General features: G+C 42.2%; 1 protein-coding gene and 1 long non-coding RNA gene across 8 annotated transcripts in view; one reads left to right on the forward strand and one right to left on the reverse strand.

Moving 5' to 3' along the window:
• Window positions 1-16,190, forward strand: part of TANC2 (tetratricopeptide repeat, ankyrin repeat and coiled-coil containing 2) — a 435,863-nt gene that overhangs the window by 407,110 nt on the left and 12,563 nt on the right. For 6 of the 7 annotated variants that reach the window (XM_075846635.1, XM_075846636.1, XM_075846638.1 and 3 more), the window contains 10 exons: window positions 194-302; window positions 2,171-2,293; window positions 4,741-4,977; window positions 9,345-9,530; window positions 9,944-10,037; window positions 10,199-10,332; window positions 10,424-10,547; window positions 12,823-12,998; window positions 14,730-14,862; window positions 15,669-15,698. In XM_075846635.1, coding sequence (XP_075702750.1) covers window positions 194-302; window positions 2,171-2,293; window positions 4,741-4,977; window positions 9,345-9,530; window positions 9,944-10,037; window positions 10,199-10,332; window positions 10,424-10,547; window positions 12,823-12,998; window positions 14,730-14,862; window positions 15,669-15,698 — 1,346 coding nt within the window. The remainder of the gene's footprint in view (window positions 1-193; window positions 303-2,170; window positions 2,294-4,740; window positions 4,978-9,344; window positions 9,531-9,943; window positions 10,038-10,198; window positions 10,333-10,423; window positions 10,548-12,822; window positions 12,999-14,729; window positions 14,863-15,668; window positions 15,699-16,190) is intronic. The other variant, XM_075846637.1, reaches the window with a different exon arrangement.
• LOC142666548 (uncharacterized) overlaps window positions 1-16,190 on the reverse strand; it is a 31,884-nt gene that overhangs the window by 2,966 nt on the left and 12,728 nt on the right. The gene's annotated exons all lie outside the window — the stretch shown is intronic.

Here is a 16,190-nt window from a genome sequence, read left to right on the forward strand (position 1 = left end):
AATGACACTTTTGCAAGCTTTACCGGAGTCATCCAGTAGGGCAGAAAACCAAGGAGAGAAGTGGAGTGTTCACTATTTTTATCTAACTCCCTGTTGTGTTAATGGTCACACCATCAACCTGGTGCCTGACTGTATGTACTGCCGTGCTGAGCCGCTGATGGATGTAACTGATAACCCTACGTGTTGTCCTCAGGAGTGGACATATCCTGCTGGCCTTCTGGTTCTCTCGTCAGGAGGGGAAGCTGAACAGGCAACAGACCATAGAGCTCGGGCATCACATTCTGAAAGCGCATATCTTTAAGGTACAGAGCGGAGGAGTTGTGGTGGGCGCCAGCGCTGCTTTGCCTATTTTTCTTATATTTACTTCAGGCGTCATTCTTTTCTTTTCTATGCACGTTTATTCTTCGAGCACAAAATTTTAAGCGTAAGCGTAACTTTTATTACAATAATTTATTTGATATAAATTATGATCCTGCTTTTTTATTAACTTTTGTTTCACTTATTCACAAGAGTAAGAAAATGTTTGTGAACCCCTTTTTATTGGCTGCATGTGGTTTTTATGCAGGAGACCTGCTATTTTTACATTGCCTTATTTTTACTAAACAAAGGATCATAATCTTGATCATTTATTTATCTAGTATAACCTCCAATTGTGAGAATGATATTTACAGATAATATATTCAGAATAGAAGGATTCACATAAATTGTCTTTCTTATAGGGATATTGTCATCTTAGACTTTGGTGGCATATCTCATAAATGTCCAATAGTTGTGAGTCCTACCACTAGGACCCACTGCTGGCCTCCGTCTTACCATGTCCCGCTGTCGCTGCTCTCTGGCCTCTTGAGTTACGACGTGATCAGGAGTTTGGAAACAACCAAGCAGGACGTGGTAAGACAGGGTTAGGGCGCCCCGTTCTAGAGATAGGTGTGGGAACCATATCTATCAGACATTTATGGCATATCCCGTGGATACCACTTTAATTAAACCTACAGTAAAGATACGATATTGTAAAAATGAAACTCCACAGAAACTGACTGGCTTTGCTTATCTGTTCATCTTCCTGGGATCAGAGTGGCTGCGATAAGTGGCTATAGCTCCACCTACTGCACAACCATGGGAAGAGGTTATGAGAACACATCGGTCTCTGTATAAAACTGTTGCAGACCCTGTAATTTATAAAATGGGGTCACAAGATAAAAGTCTGACACCCGTGTGTATCCGTGCACTGGTGACAGTCAGCTAAGAACACAGAGGGTAGAAAATATACAGCTGCTGGGATCATCTTGTTAAAGTGTACCCCCATTTATAATAAAGATCAGTCGCACAAAGTTTAAATCTCCCGTTGAGGAAGAACAGATAAAGGGCGGTCCTGTCCAAGGTATTGGGTACTAAGCTGGAAGCCTCCCTTCAAAGCTCCTTTTATAACAGGGGATTTGCAGAAGAGGCTTCTTATTTGCTATGATTTCCTTGGAAACATTATTGCGTGCTCCACCGGTAGTTTTAAACTTTCCTGATCCTTACTTAAAAAGGAAGTACTTTGTGAGTTGGAAAACTTCTTACCCATAACATAAAAACATCCAACCATTAATATTGATGGCATATCAATTAGCTAAGGCCCTGTTCACATCTGCATGGGGGGGGGGGGGAATTCCGTTGTTCTACTCTGTCAGAGGAGCAGAACAAGGGAATGCTGAATGCACTGGTTCCGTTACACAGACACCACCGGCTGCCGACGGAACCCATTGATTTTAATGGGTTCCATCGGCTATACGTCGGAGTGTCGATTGTTTTACCGGAATATTGTTTCCTGGTAACTTTTGCCGAAACTGCAATGGAGGTCCCTAACGGAGCCTCCCAACGCAAATGTGAACAGGCCCTTAGCCATCAATCTCTTGTTGGTGGGAGTTTGACTGCTGATATCCGCATTGATGCCTATAACAAAGCACTAGGTTGGAAGGGTTTTTTTTTTTTTTTGTTTGTTTTTTAAATAAGTAATTTTAGGTATTGGTTGGGACCCAGAAATCATATCTGTTTGCAAACTGTTTGGAATCAAATTTTACGTTGCTGAAGACCATGTATAACCAGTATATGGATTATTCGTACAATTATAACCCTGACCTATTACACAGGCCTTCATATTCTTATAAATCCAATTCTCTTTACACAGGGTCTTAGTAAGAAGGTCGGTGTCTCCTCATCTATTTTGCAAGCACTGTGGATTTCCTACAGCACAGATGGGCTTTCCATGGCACTAGCATCTCTAAGAAACCTCTATACTCCCAACACCAAAGTAAGCTCCAGTTAACAGCTACAGTGACTATCGCAATTGGTGGCAGGTCTCAATGCAATAATAAGAGTTCTTACGGCCATGGCTTTCCTTTATTTAAAAGATATTTCTAGAGAGCCTCGTACGGATTACTTCTACATGATGCAAATGGTGAAGAGAAAAGACCCTATCCGGGTGATGGGGAAATATTATTAATTGTGGGATGCATTTATTGACTTATTCACATAAACCGAAGATTTCAAAGTTACCTGAATTACTAGATATAAACAGTGTTGTTAATAGGCCTCATGCACACGGCCGTAATACGCCACCTATGGAAGTCTATGTGACCATACTGAACCACCGTATGCTTCAAAATGAAAAAAGTAGCATGTTCCATTAGAAGCCATATTACAGAGGCAATTTTCCCTAGAAGCATTGCTAGAATATCTCCTTAACATTTCGCTGAACGGAGGTGGCTTAGACTAAGGCCTAATGCACATGGCAGATTCCCCTGTTGATAAATGACCGTCCTTGCTGTTATTCCTAGTACTTGCTAGAATCCTTTGCACACTCTTGATTCCTGCTTGATCCTCTGAATACCTTTGTTTATACGTGATCCAAATATGATCACCAGGGCCAAAAGCTGTCATAAGAGATTTCCGCATAAAATGTATGGAAAAACTGTCCAGCTAGCTATGGGTTAAAGAGGCTCTGTCATCACATTATAAGTGCCCTATCTCCTATATAAGGAGATCGGCTCTATAATGTAGGTGACCGTAATGCTTTTTATTTAATAAAACGGTCTGTTTTCACCACTTTATTAGTGATTTTAGATTTATGCTAATGAGTTGCTTAATGCCCAAGTGGGCGTATTTTTACTTTAGACCAAGTGGGCGTTGTACAGAGGAGTGTATGACGCTGACCAATCAGTGACCAATCAGCGTCATGCACTCCTCTCCATTCATTTAGTCAGCGCATAGGGATCCTGCTAGATCCTTATGTGCTGTCTTATACTAACACATTAACAATACTGAAGTGTTCTCTGTTCGCGAGACAATGCTGGCATTATGTGAAAATATTGTACTTATGTTTTCAGCACCTGCGAGTGCTTTGTTACAAAGTTATAGGACATTGTGGTCCACTCACTATTTTGAACTTGACTTGTGATAAACTTTGTTACATTTTTCAATAAAACGAGTTAAAAAAACAAAACAATACTGAAGTGTTTAGACAGTGAATAGACATTGCACGGGATGTCTATTCACAATCTCTGCACTTCGTTACTGTTTCTATGGTAGTTACAGCAGAGCAAAGCGTAATCTCGCTGTAACCTGTCATTTATTGCGTAATCTCGCGAGATTACGCTTTGCTCTGCTGTAACTACCACAGAAACCGTAACGAAGTGCAGAGATTGTGAATAGACATCCCGTGCAATGTCTATTCACTGTCTAAACACTTCAGTATCGTTAATGTGTAAGTATAAGACAGTACATACTGATCTAAAAGGATCCCTATGCGCTGACTAAATGAATGGAAAGAAGTGTATGACGCTGATTGGTCACTGATTGGTCAGCGTCATACACTCCTCTGTACAACGCCCACTCGGTCTAAAGTAAAAACACGCCCACTTGGGCATTAAGCAACTCATTAGCATAAATCTAAAATCACTAATAAAGTGGTGAAAACAGATCGTTTTATTAAATAAAAAGCATTACTGTCACCTACATTATAGCGCCGATCTCCTTATGTAGGAGATAGGACACTTATAATGTGGTGACAGAGACTCTTTAAGCAGGCACTTCCAGTTTATTCTCTATTTGCTCATTTCAGCCTAGCTTCCTCAATGTAGTTCAATGTGTAGCCACAAAGGTTCTTCCAGTGTTAGGAACAAGAAGAAATTATTACATCTAATTGGGCAACAAGAATGGAAATTTAGGTGGGAAGATGAACCCTGGAGCCAGTTAGCGATGTGCACTTTGACTCTCCAGAGTATGTGGGCAGCTTATTAGCTTTTATTAATTTTCTCATTTATGTAATGCGCTGGTTGCTCTCTGAGTACACAGTACATGTGCTTGAATATATTCAGTAAAGCAGGACCCAATAAGGGTTTTGGATTCTCAGACAGCTCCAGGCAGCAGCCAGGTGAATATTAGTGGCCATTCCCATAAGTAATACAGTGCATTTTCACTTTGTTGTCTATTCAGTGGAGTCTTCTAATTATCGGCACTGCTGAGCCTTCTGGGTTTACAATAAATTGGATTTCAGGCAGTTCTTCATTATATTGCAGTTCTGTGCTTGAGAAGGGTGGATTATCAGACTTTCTAGATTTTAAAATGATAGATTAAAGGGATATTTTTTTTTCTTGTGACCTTTAAGTAGCACTTCATCCCTTGTGGCACTAGTTGAAAGAAAGTTTTGCTTCTTTCAGTTTGTCTTGTGTTTTGACCCACATCTTTATTCTCCTGCAGGTCAGCCGCCTTCTAATTATGGGTGGAGCCAATGTGAATTACCGCACTGAAGTGCTGAACAATGCCCCTATCCTATGTGTTCAGGCCCATCTGGGATACACGGAGATGGTAGCGCTGCTGCTAGAGTTCTCAGTCAACGTCGATGCCAGTTCGGAGAGTGGCATGACCCCTCTAGCATATGCTGCAGCCTCAGGTCATCTGACAATTGCCATGCTACTGTGTAAGAGGAGAGCTAAGGTTAGTATGAGGTTTCCAGCATATAAGGCTTCTTTTACATCAGCAGATTTCTGCCGGTAACTGAGTGCAGATAGACAATATAGTATGTCGATCGGCGCTCGTTTGGCTCCATTTACATGGAGCAATCATTATACTGTATGGGGAGTAATGAGACCAATTGCCTCCATACAGTTTCCATTATTGTCAGCAGCACATCCCCTATTTACACGGGAAGATGTACTGATAACCACGATGATTTTTACACCCGCATAAAAGATTTGTTTAGCTGATCAACAAGTGTTTCGTTCCCCCTATCAGCCCGTGTAAAATGGCCTTAAGTCTACTTTCTAAGGGCTCATGCACACATCAGTGTGCTATCAGTTTTTTTTAACAGAAAGCACTCTATTCATTTCTATGGGGCTATGCACGTATCCGATTTTGAGGTTTTGGGTGCCCGATCCGCAAAACGCAGAGCAGGTCCTATCCCTGTCAGTTTTTGTGTATCTGCCACCCCATTCTATTCAATGGTCCGTTAAAAAAACGGACCGCACACTGTAGCCATCCGTGTTTTGCAGATCCGTTTTTAAGCGGCAGTATAAAAGGACAAGGATATGTGCATGAGGCCTATGCCTAAACAGGGAAGATCCATTTTAAACTTAAAGGGACTTTTACTGTCAAAAAGGGGTATTGTTTTTAAATTCAATATTCATGGAGAGCAATTTGTTTTAAACTTTTTGCCAGTTTTTTTTAAATTCGGCAGAACTATGCAATTACAAAATATTGTCCTTTTCTAACATTGAGCACAAAGGGTTAAACCTCCTGAATGGTAGGACAGACTATTGTCAGTTTACAAGCTACTGCAAAGTAATCTCATTAGAATAGTGGGTGGCGGATTGGAATGACATATAACAGCTCTATTGTGCCCTTGATAGGCCTAGATAAGACATGTCATTGCCCCCCCTCCCCCCCCTCCCTCCCTCCCTCCCTAGGCCCTGTGGGGAAAAAAAAGCATAGAATCCGCAATGGGAGACAAATCTAGGCATTTATCCAAAAACTTTGTAGAATGGAAAAATTAAGTAGTGCGGTGCTTTGTTATATATGTTTTTGGAAAAGTTGGGTGACAACAAATAGATGTACAATCTCAATATAGTTACCATATGGGGTTGTCATTCAGCTTTCCTAGAGTGCTGAACAGCAAGTATACATAGATTTGCAGTGATATTTCCTCTTGTCTTGTATTATGGCATTATTGGGTCGATGACGTGTTCAGGACTTAAGAAAAGCAGGGTGACAAACGCAAGTGCTGACATGAGTCATAATGGTTGTCACTCAACTTTCTCAGAAAAGAATACAGCTAAGAAATGACTAAATATAATTTTAACCTGTTTGATGGAAGAACGACCCAAGACCAGACCCTAAGCTAAGACCAGATGTTCAGCTACCCAACTCTCCCCGTTCCTGCACTTTCCTTAGCTCCTAGCGTAGCGGCAGAGGTCAGAATGTGTGGAGTCCCAACGATCTTAGCTTTTTCCAGCAGTTGGCAAATATGGCCATAGATTGCAGAAATGATCATATCAGATGCAGCAGAGCTTACTATGTCAGATGCAGCAGAGCTTACTATGTCAGATGCAGCAGAGTCTAGTTTACAAGATTCAGCAAAACTTATTAAGTGTACTGTCAGATGTAATGATGATCACACACACTCATCCCTGCTACATCTGATAGTGATGTTACAGTGTTGTCAGAGCTGACTGTGTGTCCTGTTACATCGCTACTACATCTGACAGGACGCGGCAGACAGTATCACACAATCAGATTAGATTCACACAATAGGATTAGATACACAGTTCAACAGACAGTATCACAGGTGATCGGATTAGATAAACAGTTCGGCAGATAGGATTAGATACACAATTCAACAGACAGTATCACACATGATAGGATTAGATACACAGTTCAACAGACTGTTTCATATGTGATCGGATTAAATGGAGCTCAGCAGACAGTATCACAAATTATAGGATTAGATACAGTTCAGGAGACCGTATCACATGTGATTAGATTAGATACAGTTAAACTGTTGTCAGCAGATAGTAACATACGATAGGAATAGATACAACGCTCAACAGACAGTTTCACACGTGAATGGATTAGATACACAGTTCGCCAGACAGTATCACATGATAGGAGGGCTTCCTCTATTTCTATTTTTGTTTGTTTTTACATGGTAGGCTTAGATATAGAAGCTTAGCAGACTGTATCACACAGATGATTTGCTCTTCCATTCAGCGGTCGAAAATCTTGTAGGGGAGTTGTGGCTGCAAAGGGATCTGTCAGAAAGGGAGGGAGGAGAGGGACAGCCAGCGTATCGCAGGGAGGAACGAAGAATATAGTCATAGTTGACATTGGGGAAGGGCATATGTGCACTCAGGTGTACGGTGTCTACTTACCACACAGGTTTCTTTGGCTTTCCCCTCTTTAGGAGCTGTCAGTAGTCAGACTTTGTCCAGGAGCTCCTCAGCTTCTCCCTCACCAGCAGCGCCAAAACAAAGCATAGGACTTGCATGTGATGATTACACGCAGCGCCTTTGTTTTTTAAAGGGACTGATCGCGCTGCAAGTATGAAGGTCTTCCTACATCTATGATCACAGAATACTCTCCAGCTATGCTGGCAGGGCATATGTGGCCAGTATACATATGGGGGATGTGATGCTCTAATTGAGTCACCACTCCTCACTCATCCCTTGTCGAAAGTTCGGTCAGCGGGGAGATGTTAAAGGGGTTGCACAGGATTATAAAAACAGGACTGCTTTCTTCCAAAAACAGCACCACACCTGTTCATGGGTTGCGTGTGGTATTGCAGCTCAGTCCCATTCCCTTCAATGGAGCCGAGCTGCAATACCACACACAACCTGTGGTCCTGTTTTTATAATCCTGTACAACTCTGTTAAAGAGGTTCTGTCACCAGATTTTGCAGCCCCTATCTGCTATTGCAGCAGATCGGCGCTGCAATGTAGATTACAGTAACGTTTTTATTTTTTAAAAACGAGCATTTTTGGCCAAGTTACGACCATTTTTGTATTTATGCAAATGAGGCTTGCAAAAGTCCAAGTGGGTGTGTTTAAAGTAAAAGTCCAAGTGGGCGTGTATTATGTGCGTACATCGGGGCGTTTTTACTACTTTTACTAGCTGGGCGTTCTGACGAGAAGTATCATCCACTTCTCTTCAGAACGCCCAGCTTCTGGCAGTGCAGACACACAGCGTGTTCTCGAGAGATCACGCTGTGACGTCACTCACTTCCTGCCCCAGGTCCTGCATCGTGTCGGCCACATCGGCACCAGAGGCTACAGTTGATTCTGCAGCAGCATCTGCGTTTGCAGGTAAGTCGATGTAGCTACTTACCTGCAAACGCTGATGCTGCTGCAGAATCATCTGTAGCCTCTGGTGCCGATGTGTCCTCGCTCGTCCGACACGATGCAGGACCTGTGAGTGACGTCACAGCGTGATCTCTCGAGAACACGCTGTGTGTCTGTGCATTGCCAGAAGCTGGGCGTTCTGAAGAGAAGTGGATGATACTTCTCATCAGAGCGCCCAGCTAGTAAAAGTAGTAAAAACGCCCCGATGTACGCACATAATACACGCCCAGTTGTACTTTTACTTTTCAACACGCCCAGTTGTACTTTAGAAAGCCTCATTTGCAGAAATACAAAAATGGTCATAACTTGGCCAAAAATGCTCGTTTTTTAAAAATAAAAACGTTCCTGTAATCTACATTGCAGCGCCGATCTGCTGCAATAGCAGATAAGGGTTGCAAAATCTGGTGACAGAGCTTCTTTAAGTGATCCTCTCTGTCAAGCTTTCATTGCCCACAGACAGGAAGTTAAAGGAGCATGAAGTATAATTTGTAGAGTAAATGAAAAATTATATTAATAAAATGAGCCACATATAATTGTCACATTGATTGTTAATATGTAAAAAAAAAAAAAAAAAGGGACTTGTCCCTTTAAAATGTGTATGGTATAGTGGCTCTTAAATCCCCCCCCCATATAAAACTATTATCAATACCGGTCCCATATCTTTAATGAGGCAGAAGCAGTAATGAAGTGCTGCCATGAGTTAATTAGATGGTTTGCTTTATTTCTGTGTTGCTAAAATATATATGACCTATACATAAACCTCTACTGCTGGCGAGGCCAGGGTGGGAGTTGGAGAGGTTATATACAGCACAGGCGTCATCTCCCCCGCATGTCCTGCCCAAACCTGCATTTTAGTCACTTGACAGTTTATTGGCTGCCAGACAAGGTGATGAAGAGAGAAAACAGGGAAACACAGTAGTATTAGATAATGTCACGTCCCCCTACCTTACCCTTTCTCTGCTGTATCAATAGGTGGATCTCCTCGATAAGAACGGACAGTGTGCGCTCGTCCATGCTGCTCTGCGGGGCCACCTAGAGGTAGTGAAATATCTTATCCAGTGTGACTGGGCAATGGCTGGACAACAGTCTGGAGTCCTAAAGAAGAGTCAAGCCATACAGCAAGCGCTGATTGCAGCTGCCAGCATGGGGTACTCAGAGGTAAGAAGACAAAACATTGGATATTACCATGCCAGAAAGGGGTTTACATTGCTTTTTCTGCACACCCCTGGTAGATATACCAGACAATAGAAAAGCAAAGACTGCAATAATAAATCAGGCCTGAACAAGACCCATCCCGCTGCTTGTTCCTGCTGGTCATGGCGGGAGATGTGGCTGTGTATTCAGTATCAGAAGTAGACACACACGACTCATTTCCACCTCCTGAGATCCTAATAGCTGAACAATTGAAAACAAGACGGAACATTTCTTGTCCTCTATCTGCGCAAATCTATAGTGACCTCTCCTTCTGAGCTTAAAGGAACATTGTTCCTGTGAACAGATCCTTTTTTTCCTACGCTTCATGAGGTAAGAAAACATCAAGTAAATCACAGGATGTTGTTTTTTTTCCCCAGATTGTCTCCTATCTTCTGGACCTACCAGAAAAAGACGAGGAGGAGGAACAGAGAGCTCAGATTAATAGCTTTGATGGGCTGTGGGGAGAGACAGGTAAGTGATGGGAAAATAGAATTAGCCACCCCACATGGATGACCACCCTACACGACAATAGTTTGTTTACGTGTGATACCACCTCTCCGATCTCCCTCACAACCGGTTTTCTCCATCTAATTCTATGTACATCAATCAATCTCAATCTTTTGTGATTTCAGCGTTAACAGCCGCTGCAGGTCGTGGAAAGCTTGATGTTTGCCGCTTACTTCTTGAACAAGGAGCAGCTGTATCCCAACCCAACCGGAGAGGTGTTGTTCCAATATTCAGTGCTGTACGACAAGGACACTGGCAGGTAATTACACGGCTTGACTACTATGACTATTTTGTTTACTGATAAAAGTGCACAGAGAGAGATGACAGAACTATCTTTTTTTCTTTTACAGATTGTGGATTTGCTGCTTACACACGGTGCAGATGTTAACATGGCGGACAAGCAGGGTCGTACTCCATTAATGACCGCGGCATCAGAGGGGCATGTAGCCACTGTGGAGTTTCTGCTGGCACAAGGTTGGTATTCACATAGAATCATAGTAATGTTACATTGAAATCACACTGCTGGGGTTTTCCCAGGATAAACATTGATCAGTTAGGCCTCATGCACACGACTGTAGCCATGTGCACGGCCGTGATTTCCGGGTCGGCCGGCCACGGAGTGACAGCCGCGAGCCGCCCTCAAATTTCAGGTTGTGCACATGGCCATTATTTTCAATGAGCCCGGACCGCAGAACACGGCCGTAATAAGGCTTGCCCGTTCTTTCTGCGGTCCGGTCGTGTGCATGGCCCCATAGGAATAAATGGGGCCGCAATTCTCCCGTGGATTTTCGGGGGAATTGCGGCCGCAAAAGCACGTTCGTGTGCATGGGGCCTTAGATACGGCATCAGTGACTGGTCCATGGGGGGTGACTGCCGATCCCTAAATTGAAGGAGCTGCGGCGCTCTTTAAAACATAGCAGACACAGCTCTTTTTCAGAACAGTGACGCTCCTGACCTTGTGCTATGTCACAATTGTGACAACCCCATTTAATTACACAGATTAGAATTTTCTGTATAGAAAACCTGTAATCCAATACCATATGTCAATCTGGTACTTTTATACATTTTCACAGGTAATTTGAATACTTTTAAAGCAACGGTCTGGCATTCAAACATTAGAAAAAAAAACGGGAACCTGTAAAAAAAAGCAGAAAAATGTATATTTTACAATATAATTATCACATGAATTCTTCTGTCCCCCCTGATGATCAGGCCTTATTGACGTTGCATAACATTGTGATCATATGTCCATTGCTGGATGTTACATCACTATGAACACGACGTCACTGATGCCTAATCAAAGACTGGCGGTGGGGGACAGAAGAATAATTCAGGTGGTAATTATATTAACTTAATTCTCTTTGTTTTACAGAGTCCAGTTTTTTTTTAGAAAACGTCTGTATCCCCCAAAGACTATAAACAAAAAATAGAAGCACGACAACACTAGTAGCATACTGTAACATGGCAGCTGATCAATTTTGTTCATAATTTTGATTGATGATAGCCTTGGGGTTAACTTTCATTTAATTTTATATTAAACGTTTCCTGGAGATAAACAGCAGCAGAGCTCTCTGGCAGCCGCTTATCTAACCATGCTCCACTAAAATAACATGAATGGTTGTTCTTGCCAAACATACCTATGAAATGGGGAATGTCTATGGTTAAAGAGTCTCTGTCACCAGATTATAAGTGTCCTGTCTCCTACATAATGTGATTGGCGCTGTAATGTAGATAACCGCAGTGGTTTTTATTTTAAAAATGATAATTTTTGAGCAAGTTATCAGCAATTTTAGATTTATGCTAATGAGTTTCTTAATAGACAACTGGGCGTGTTTTACCTTTTGACCAAGTGGGCGTTGTACAGAGGAGAGTATGAGGCTGACCAATCAGCGTCCTACACTTCTCATTGTTCCAGACCAGCTTCTTTCACTGCACAATCACACTGTAACAATCACACTGTAACAATCACACTGTAACAATCACACTGTAACAATCACTGTGTGTGCAGTAAAAAGTAAAAACACGCCCACTTGGTCATTAAGAAACTAATTAGCATAAATCTAAAATTGCTCATAACTTGCTCAAAAATGATCGTTTTTCAAAATAAAAACCACTGTTATCTACATTACAGCGCCGATCAGATGATGCAGGAGACAGGGCACTTATCTGGAGACAGAGCCTCTTTAAGGCGACTTTGTGGACTTGCTCTTGAATTCTCTATTTTGTTACCCAAGTTTACTATTATTGTTACAAATAGTCCTATTAAGGTTTCACAGTTTCTGTAAATTTGGTGATTGAGATCTTATTAAACTAATGTATGCGAGCTCTTTGGTTAAAGGCGCATACAATAAAGCTGGCCATAGATGTGAGATGACTGTCAATTTTGCCCAATTCCTCCATAAACATTCATGCTTTGATTGGCTAAGCGTGCATACTTATATCCGAGGAGACGGGAAAAGCAGCTGCCAGAAACCACTCAATATTTAACCTGTCCAATCGATCTTTCCCCTGGAGGAAGAAGTTAAGGAACCATTGGGCAGACACCATAGACATGAGGTTTGTGAGTAAAATATCATGTCTTTGGCAAGCACAAATGTATCCCTGCTCTCATGAAATATGGAAATAAAAAGTATGCTATAAAAGAGTTTGGCTTAATGTGTTCCAATATTGACAGTTGCAGTTTAGGGAAAGGAGTCGGAGGAGGTTGTGTCAATTGATCCACTTTCTGATTTATTGTTCATCTTTTAAGGCGCTTCAATCGGTCTCATGGACAAGGAGGGATTGACAGCTCTGAGCTGGGCCTGCCTCAAAGGGCATCTTTCTGTTGTGAGGTTGTTGGTAGAAAACGGAGCTGCCACGGACCATGCTGACAAAAATGGACGCACACCGCTGGATCTTGCAGCTTTTTATGGAGATGCTGATGTGGTGAGTAAATTCTATTGCATCCATTTAAGGCTTTGTTCACATCTCGTTATGTGAAGATGTTTGCCAGGGAAACTCCCAGCGCATATGCCAAAGAGTGTACATGAGTCCACATACTTTTCTTTTTTTTTTTTAACCGCGCTTTCCTATACAGTGGGCTATCGCAAAAAAAATATTGTGCAGTATAGTTATTTTTTTTTTACATTGTGGCCAATGGGCGACGTGTGCCACTGTATATACACTGTTATACATCTGAGGAATAAGTCAAAAGGATACAAAAGCGATATTTACTAAACGAACTGTGAACAAAGCCTAACTTTCATTTAAAAAAACAAGGCGGCTGCATTCCTCTGGGGTATCAAGATTTTCATACAGGTAGGGTATTTTATTGCACTTATAATGTGGTGACAGAGCCTCTTTAAGTGCCCTGTCTCCTATATAAGGAGATGGGCGCTGTAATGTAGGTGACAGTAATGCTTTTTATTTAAAAAAACGATCTTTTTTCACAACGTTAGGAGCGATTTTGGTTTATGCGAATGAGCTTTCTTAATGCCCAAGTGGGCGTACTTTTACTTTCGACCAAGTGGGCGTTGTACAGAGGAGTGTATGGCGCTGACCAATCGGCATCATGCACTCCTCTCCATTCATTTACACAGCACTAGCGATATAGATATATCACTATGTGCAGCCTCATACACAAGCCCTAACATTACTACAGTGTCCTGATAATGAATACACATGACCATCCAGCCTGGACGTCATGTGTACTCAGAATCCTGACACTTCTGAATCTTTTCTGTGAGATTTACAGCAACGGATACGAAATCTCGTTTACCTCGTAATCTCGCGAGATTTCGTATCCGTTGCTGTAAATCTCACAGAAAAGAGTCAGAAGTGTCAGGATTCTGAGTACACATGACGTCCAGGCTGGATGGTCATGTGTATTCATTATCAGGACACTGTAGTAATGTTAGGGCTTGTGTATGAGGCTGCACATAGTGATATATCTATATCGCTAGTGCTGTGTAAATGAATGGAGAGGAGTGCATGATGCCGATTGGTCAGCGTCATGCACTCCTCTGTACAACGCCCACTTGGTCGAAAGTAAAAGTACGCCCACTTGGGCATTAAGAAAGCTCATTCGCATAAACCAAAATCGCTCCTAACGTTGTGAAAAAAAGATCGGTTTTTTAAATAAAAAGCATTACTGTCACCTACATTACAGCGCCCATCTCCTTATGTAGGAGATAGGGCACTTATGTGGTGACAGAGCCTCTTTAACTATAAAAGTTGTGCTATGGTAGGCACACCTCTACAGTATGGTGTATAGATTAGGAGTTAGTATGGCTGGCTGCCAGCCACTTCTTTCCCTCGGGGCATCAGATTCAAGCTCCAGGGAATGGAAATATTAGGAAGTATAACAAAAGATTTAGTGTTTGAGTACGGTGCCTGGCACATCTAGAAACGTTATAATAAAAAAGTGTTTCTTCATATAACGAAGACTATGCGTTTCAGGACCAGACAGGTCCCTTCATCAGGTTGTAAGAGGTAGGAGGTTTCTTAATTTAAGCCTCCAGTGTTACTAGGTGTGCCAGGCGCCGTACCCAAACTTTCATTAATTCTGTCTTTGTACCCAACTCAGCCCATGCCTCTATCATTATCAGAGTGATTAAGGATTGCCACTCTTTGTCACATAACATTAGTAAAGCTGATATTTGCCTTGTATGTCCGCAGGTGCAGTTCCTGGTGGACCACGGTGCGATGATTGAACATGTGGATTACAGCGGAATGCGCCCACTTGACAGAGCAGTGGGCTGCAGGAACACTTCTGTTGTGGTAGCTCTCCTGAAGAAAGGAGCCAAAATAGGTATGGGAAAACGTGGTGACATCCCACAGCCAGCACCCTCTCCCTGGTGGAAACACAGTTGTCCAGATGTTAAGTTTCCCATTCTGTTTAATGTCACTATACGCAGGCTTGCATGTCCTTGTCATCTTCAGCCGCGTATTGTGGATCTGTCTGAATTTAGTCCGTAGACCAGCAAAGCGGCTATTAAGTACAGCATGGAATGCATGTCGCCAGCGGTGGCCCCCAGCCCCTTTACAGTTCAGTGATTGGCCTAGCAGCATAAGGTCCCTTCCCGTTTTAGTTTCACTGCTGCTAGAATCTCTGTCCCTTGGTGTTGTACCGTCAGTCACCGGTTAGCTGCGTCCCTCTCCCCCGTCACACTGCTGCTTGTTTATTATCTGCTGCTCAGACATTAAGCTTCTGTGCTCGCTGCTTTCTCACTCCTGCTACATGGTTTGTTTTCTCTCCTCCGTCACTCCATCTGTTACTCCCCACGCTCCCTCACTCACTACTTTTGTCACAATTGCTTTTTGACACCGTCCTGTTCCTTCCCTTTATTCTCCTTGCTCCTCAATTCTTGTCTTTTTTATGCTACACCTCCTTCCTCATTTTTCTTCAATCCACCACCCTTTTCTGTGCTACAATTCTCCAATGTCCCCCGCCTATATCTCTCCTCCATCGTGTCTGTATTTCTTACAATATTGCATTGCTCTCCGTCACCTTTTTGCCCCTTCTATCTTATTCCTCTCATTTATCACGTGCCACTTTTTTCTCTCACTTCTCTCCGTCGTTTAATTTACAATTCCACCACTATTTGCTGCTTTAAGGCTGTCAGACCTTACCAAGCCGCCCAAAAGGTTAGAATTTTGCTCACAGCTTTGCGCCGCATGCATTACCAGATATTCACATTTACTAAGCACCTATTCACTGAAAGACTAATTAAGCTACTCCTTAACCTCCCAACAGAGGAGCAGCATTTAGTGCACCTACCATATGCATTGGGATATGGAAACACACAACTCCTCTCAGATATTCAGTTTGCATGCTGATTTAGGTCCCCCTAGTGGCCATAGTGTTTCTCTCTTTGGTGAGATGACACACTTACAGATATATTCATTATTATTTCTGCCAAATATGCTAAATACTCATTAATGTTAGAATCAGATAGCTTTGCTACCTGTGGTGTATCATGAATATGAAGTGAACATTTAATTACTGAAAGATGGATTGTGGATAAGAGAACATCAGTTATATGGCTTTACTTGTTTTGCAGAGATTACATGTCTTATAATCTTTCTAATATCCCATAATCCTAGAAAAATGAAAGTCAGGAGTAATTTCCTCAAGTA

Source organism: Rhinoderma darwinii, chromosome 13, assembly GCF_050947455.1.
Source record: "Rhinoderma darwinii isolate aRhiDar2 chromosome 13, aRhiDar2.hap1, whole genome shotgun sequence".
Lineage (NCBI taxonomy): Eukaryota > Metazoa > Chordata > Amphibia > Anura > Rhinodermatidae > Rhinoderma > Rhinoderma darwinii.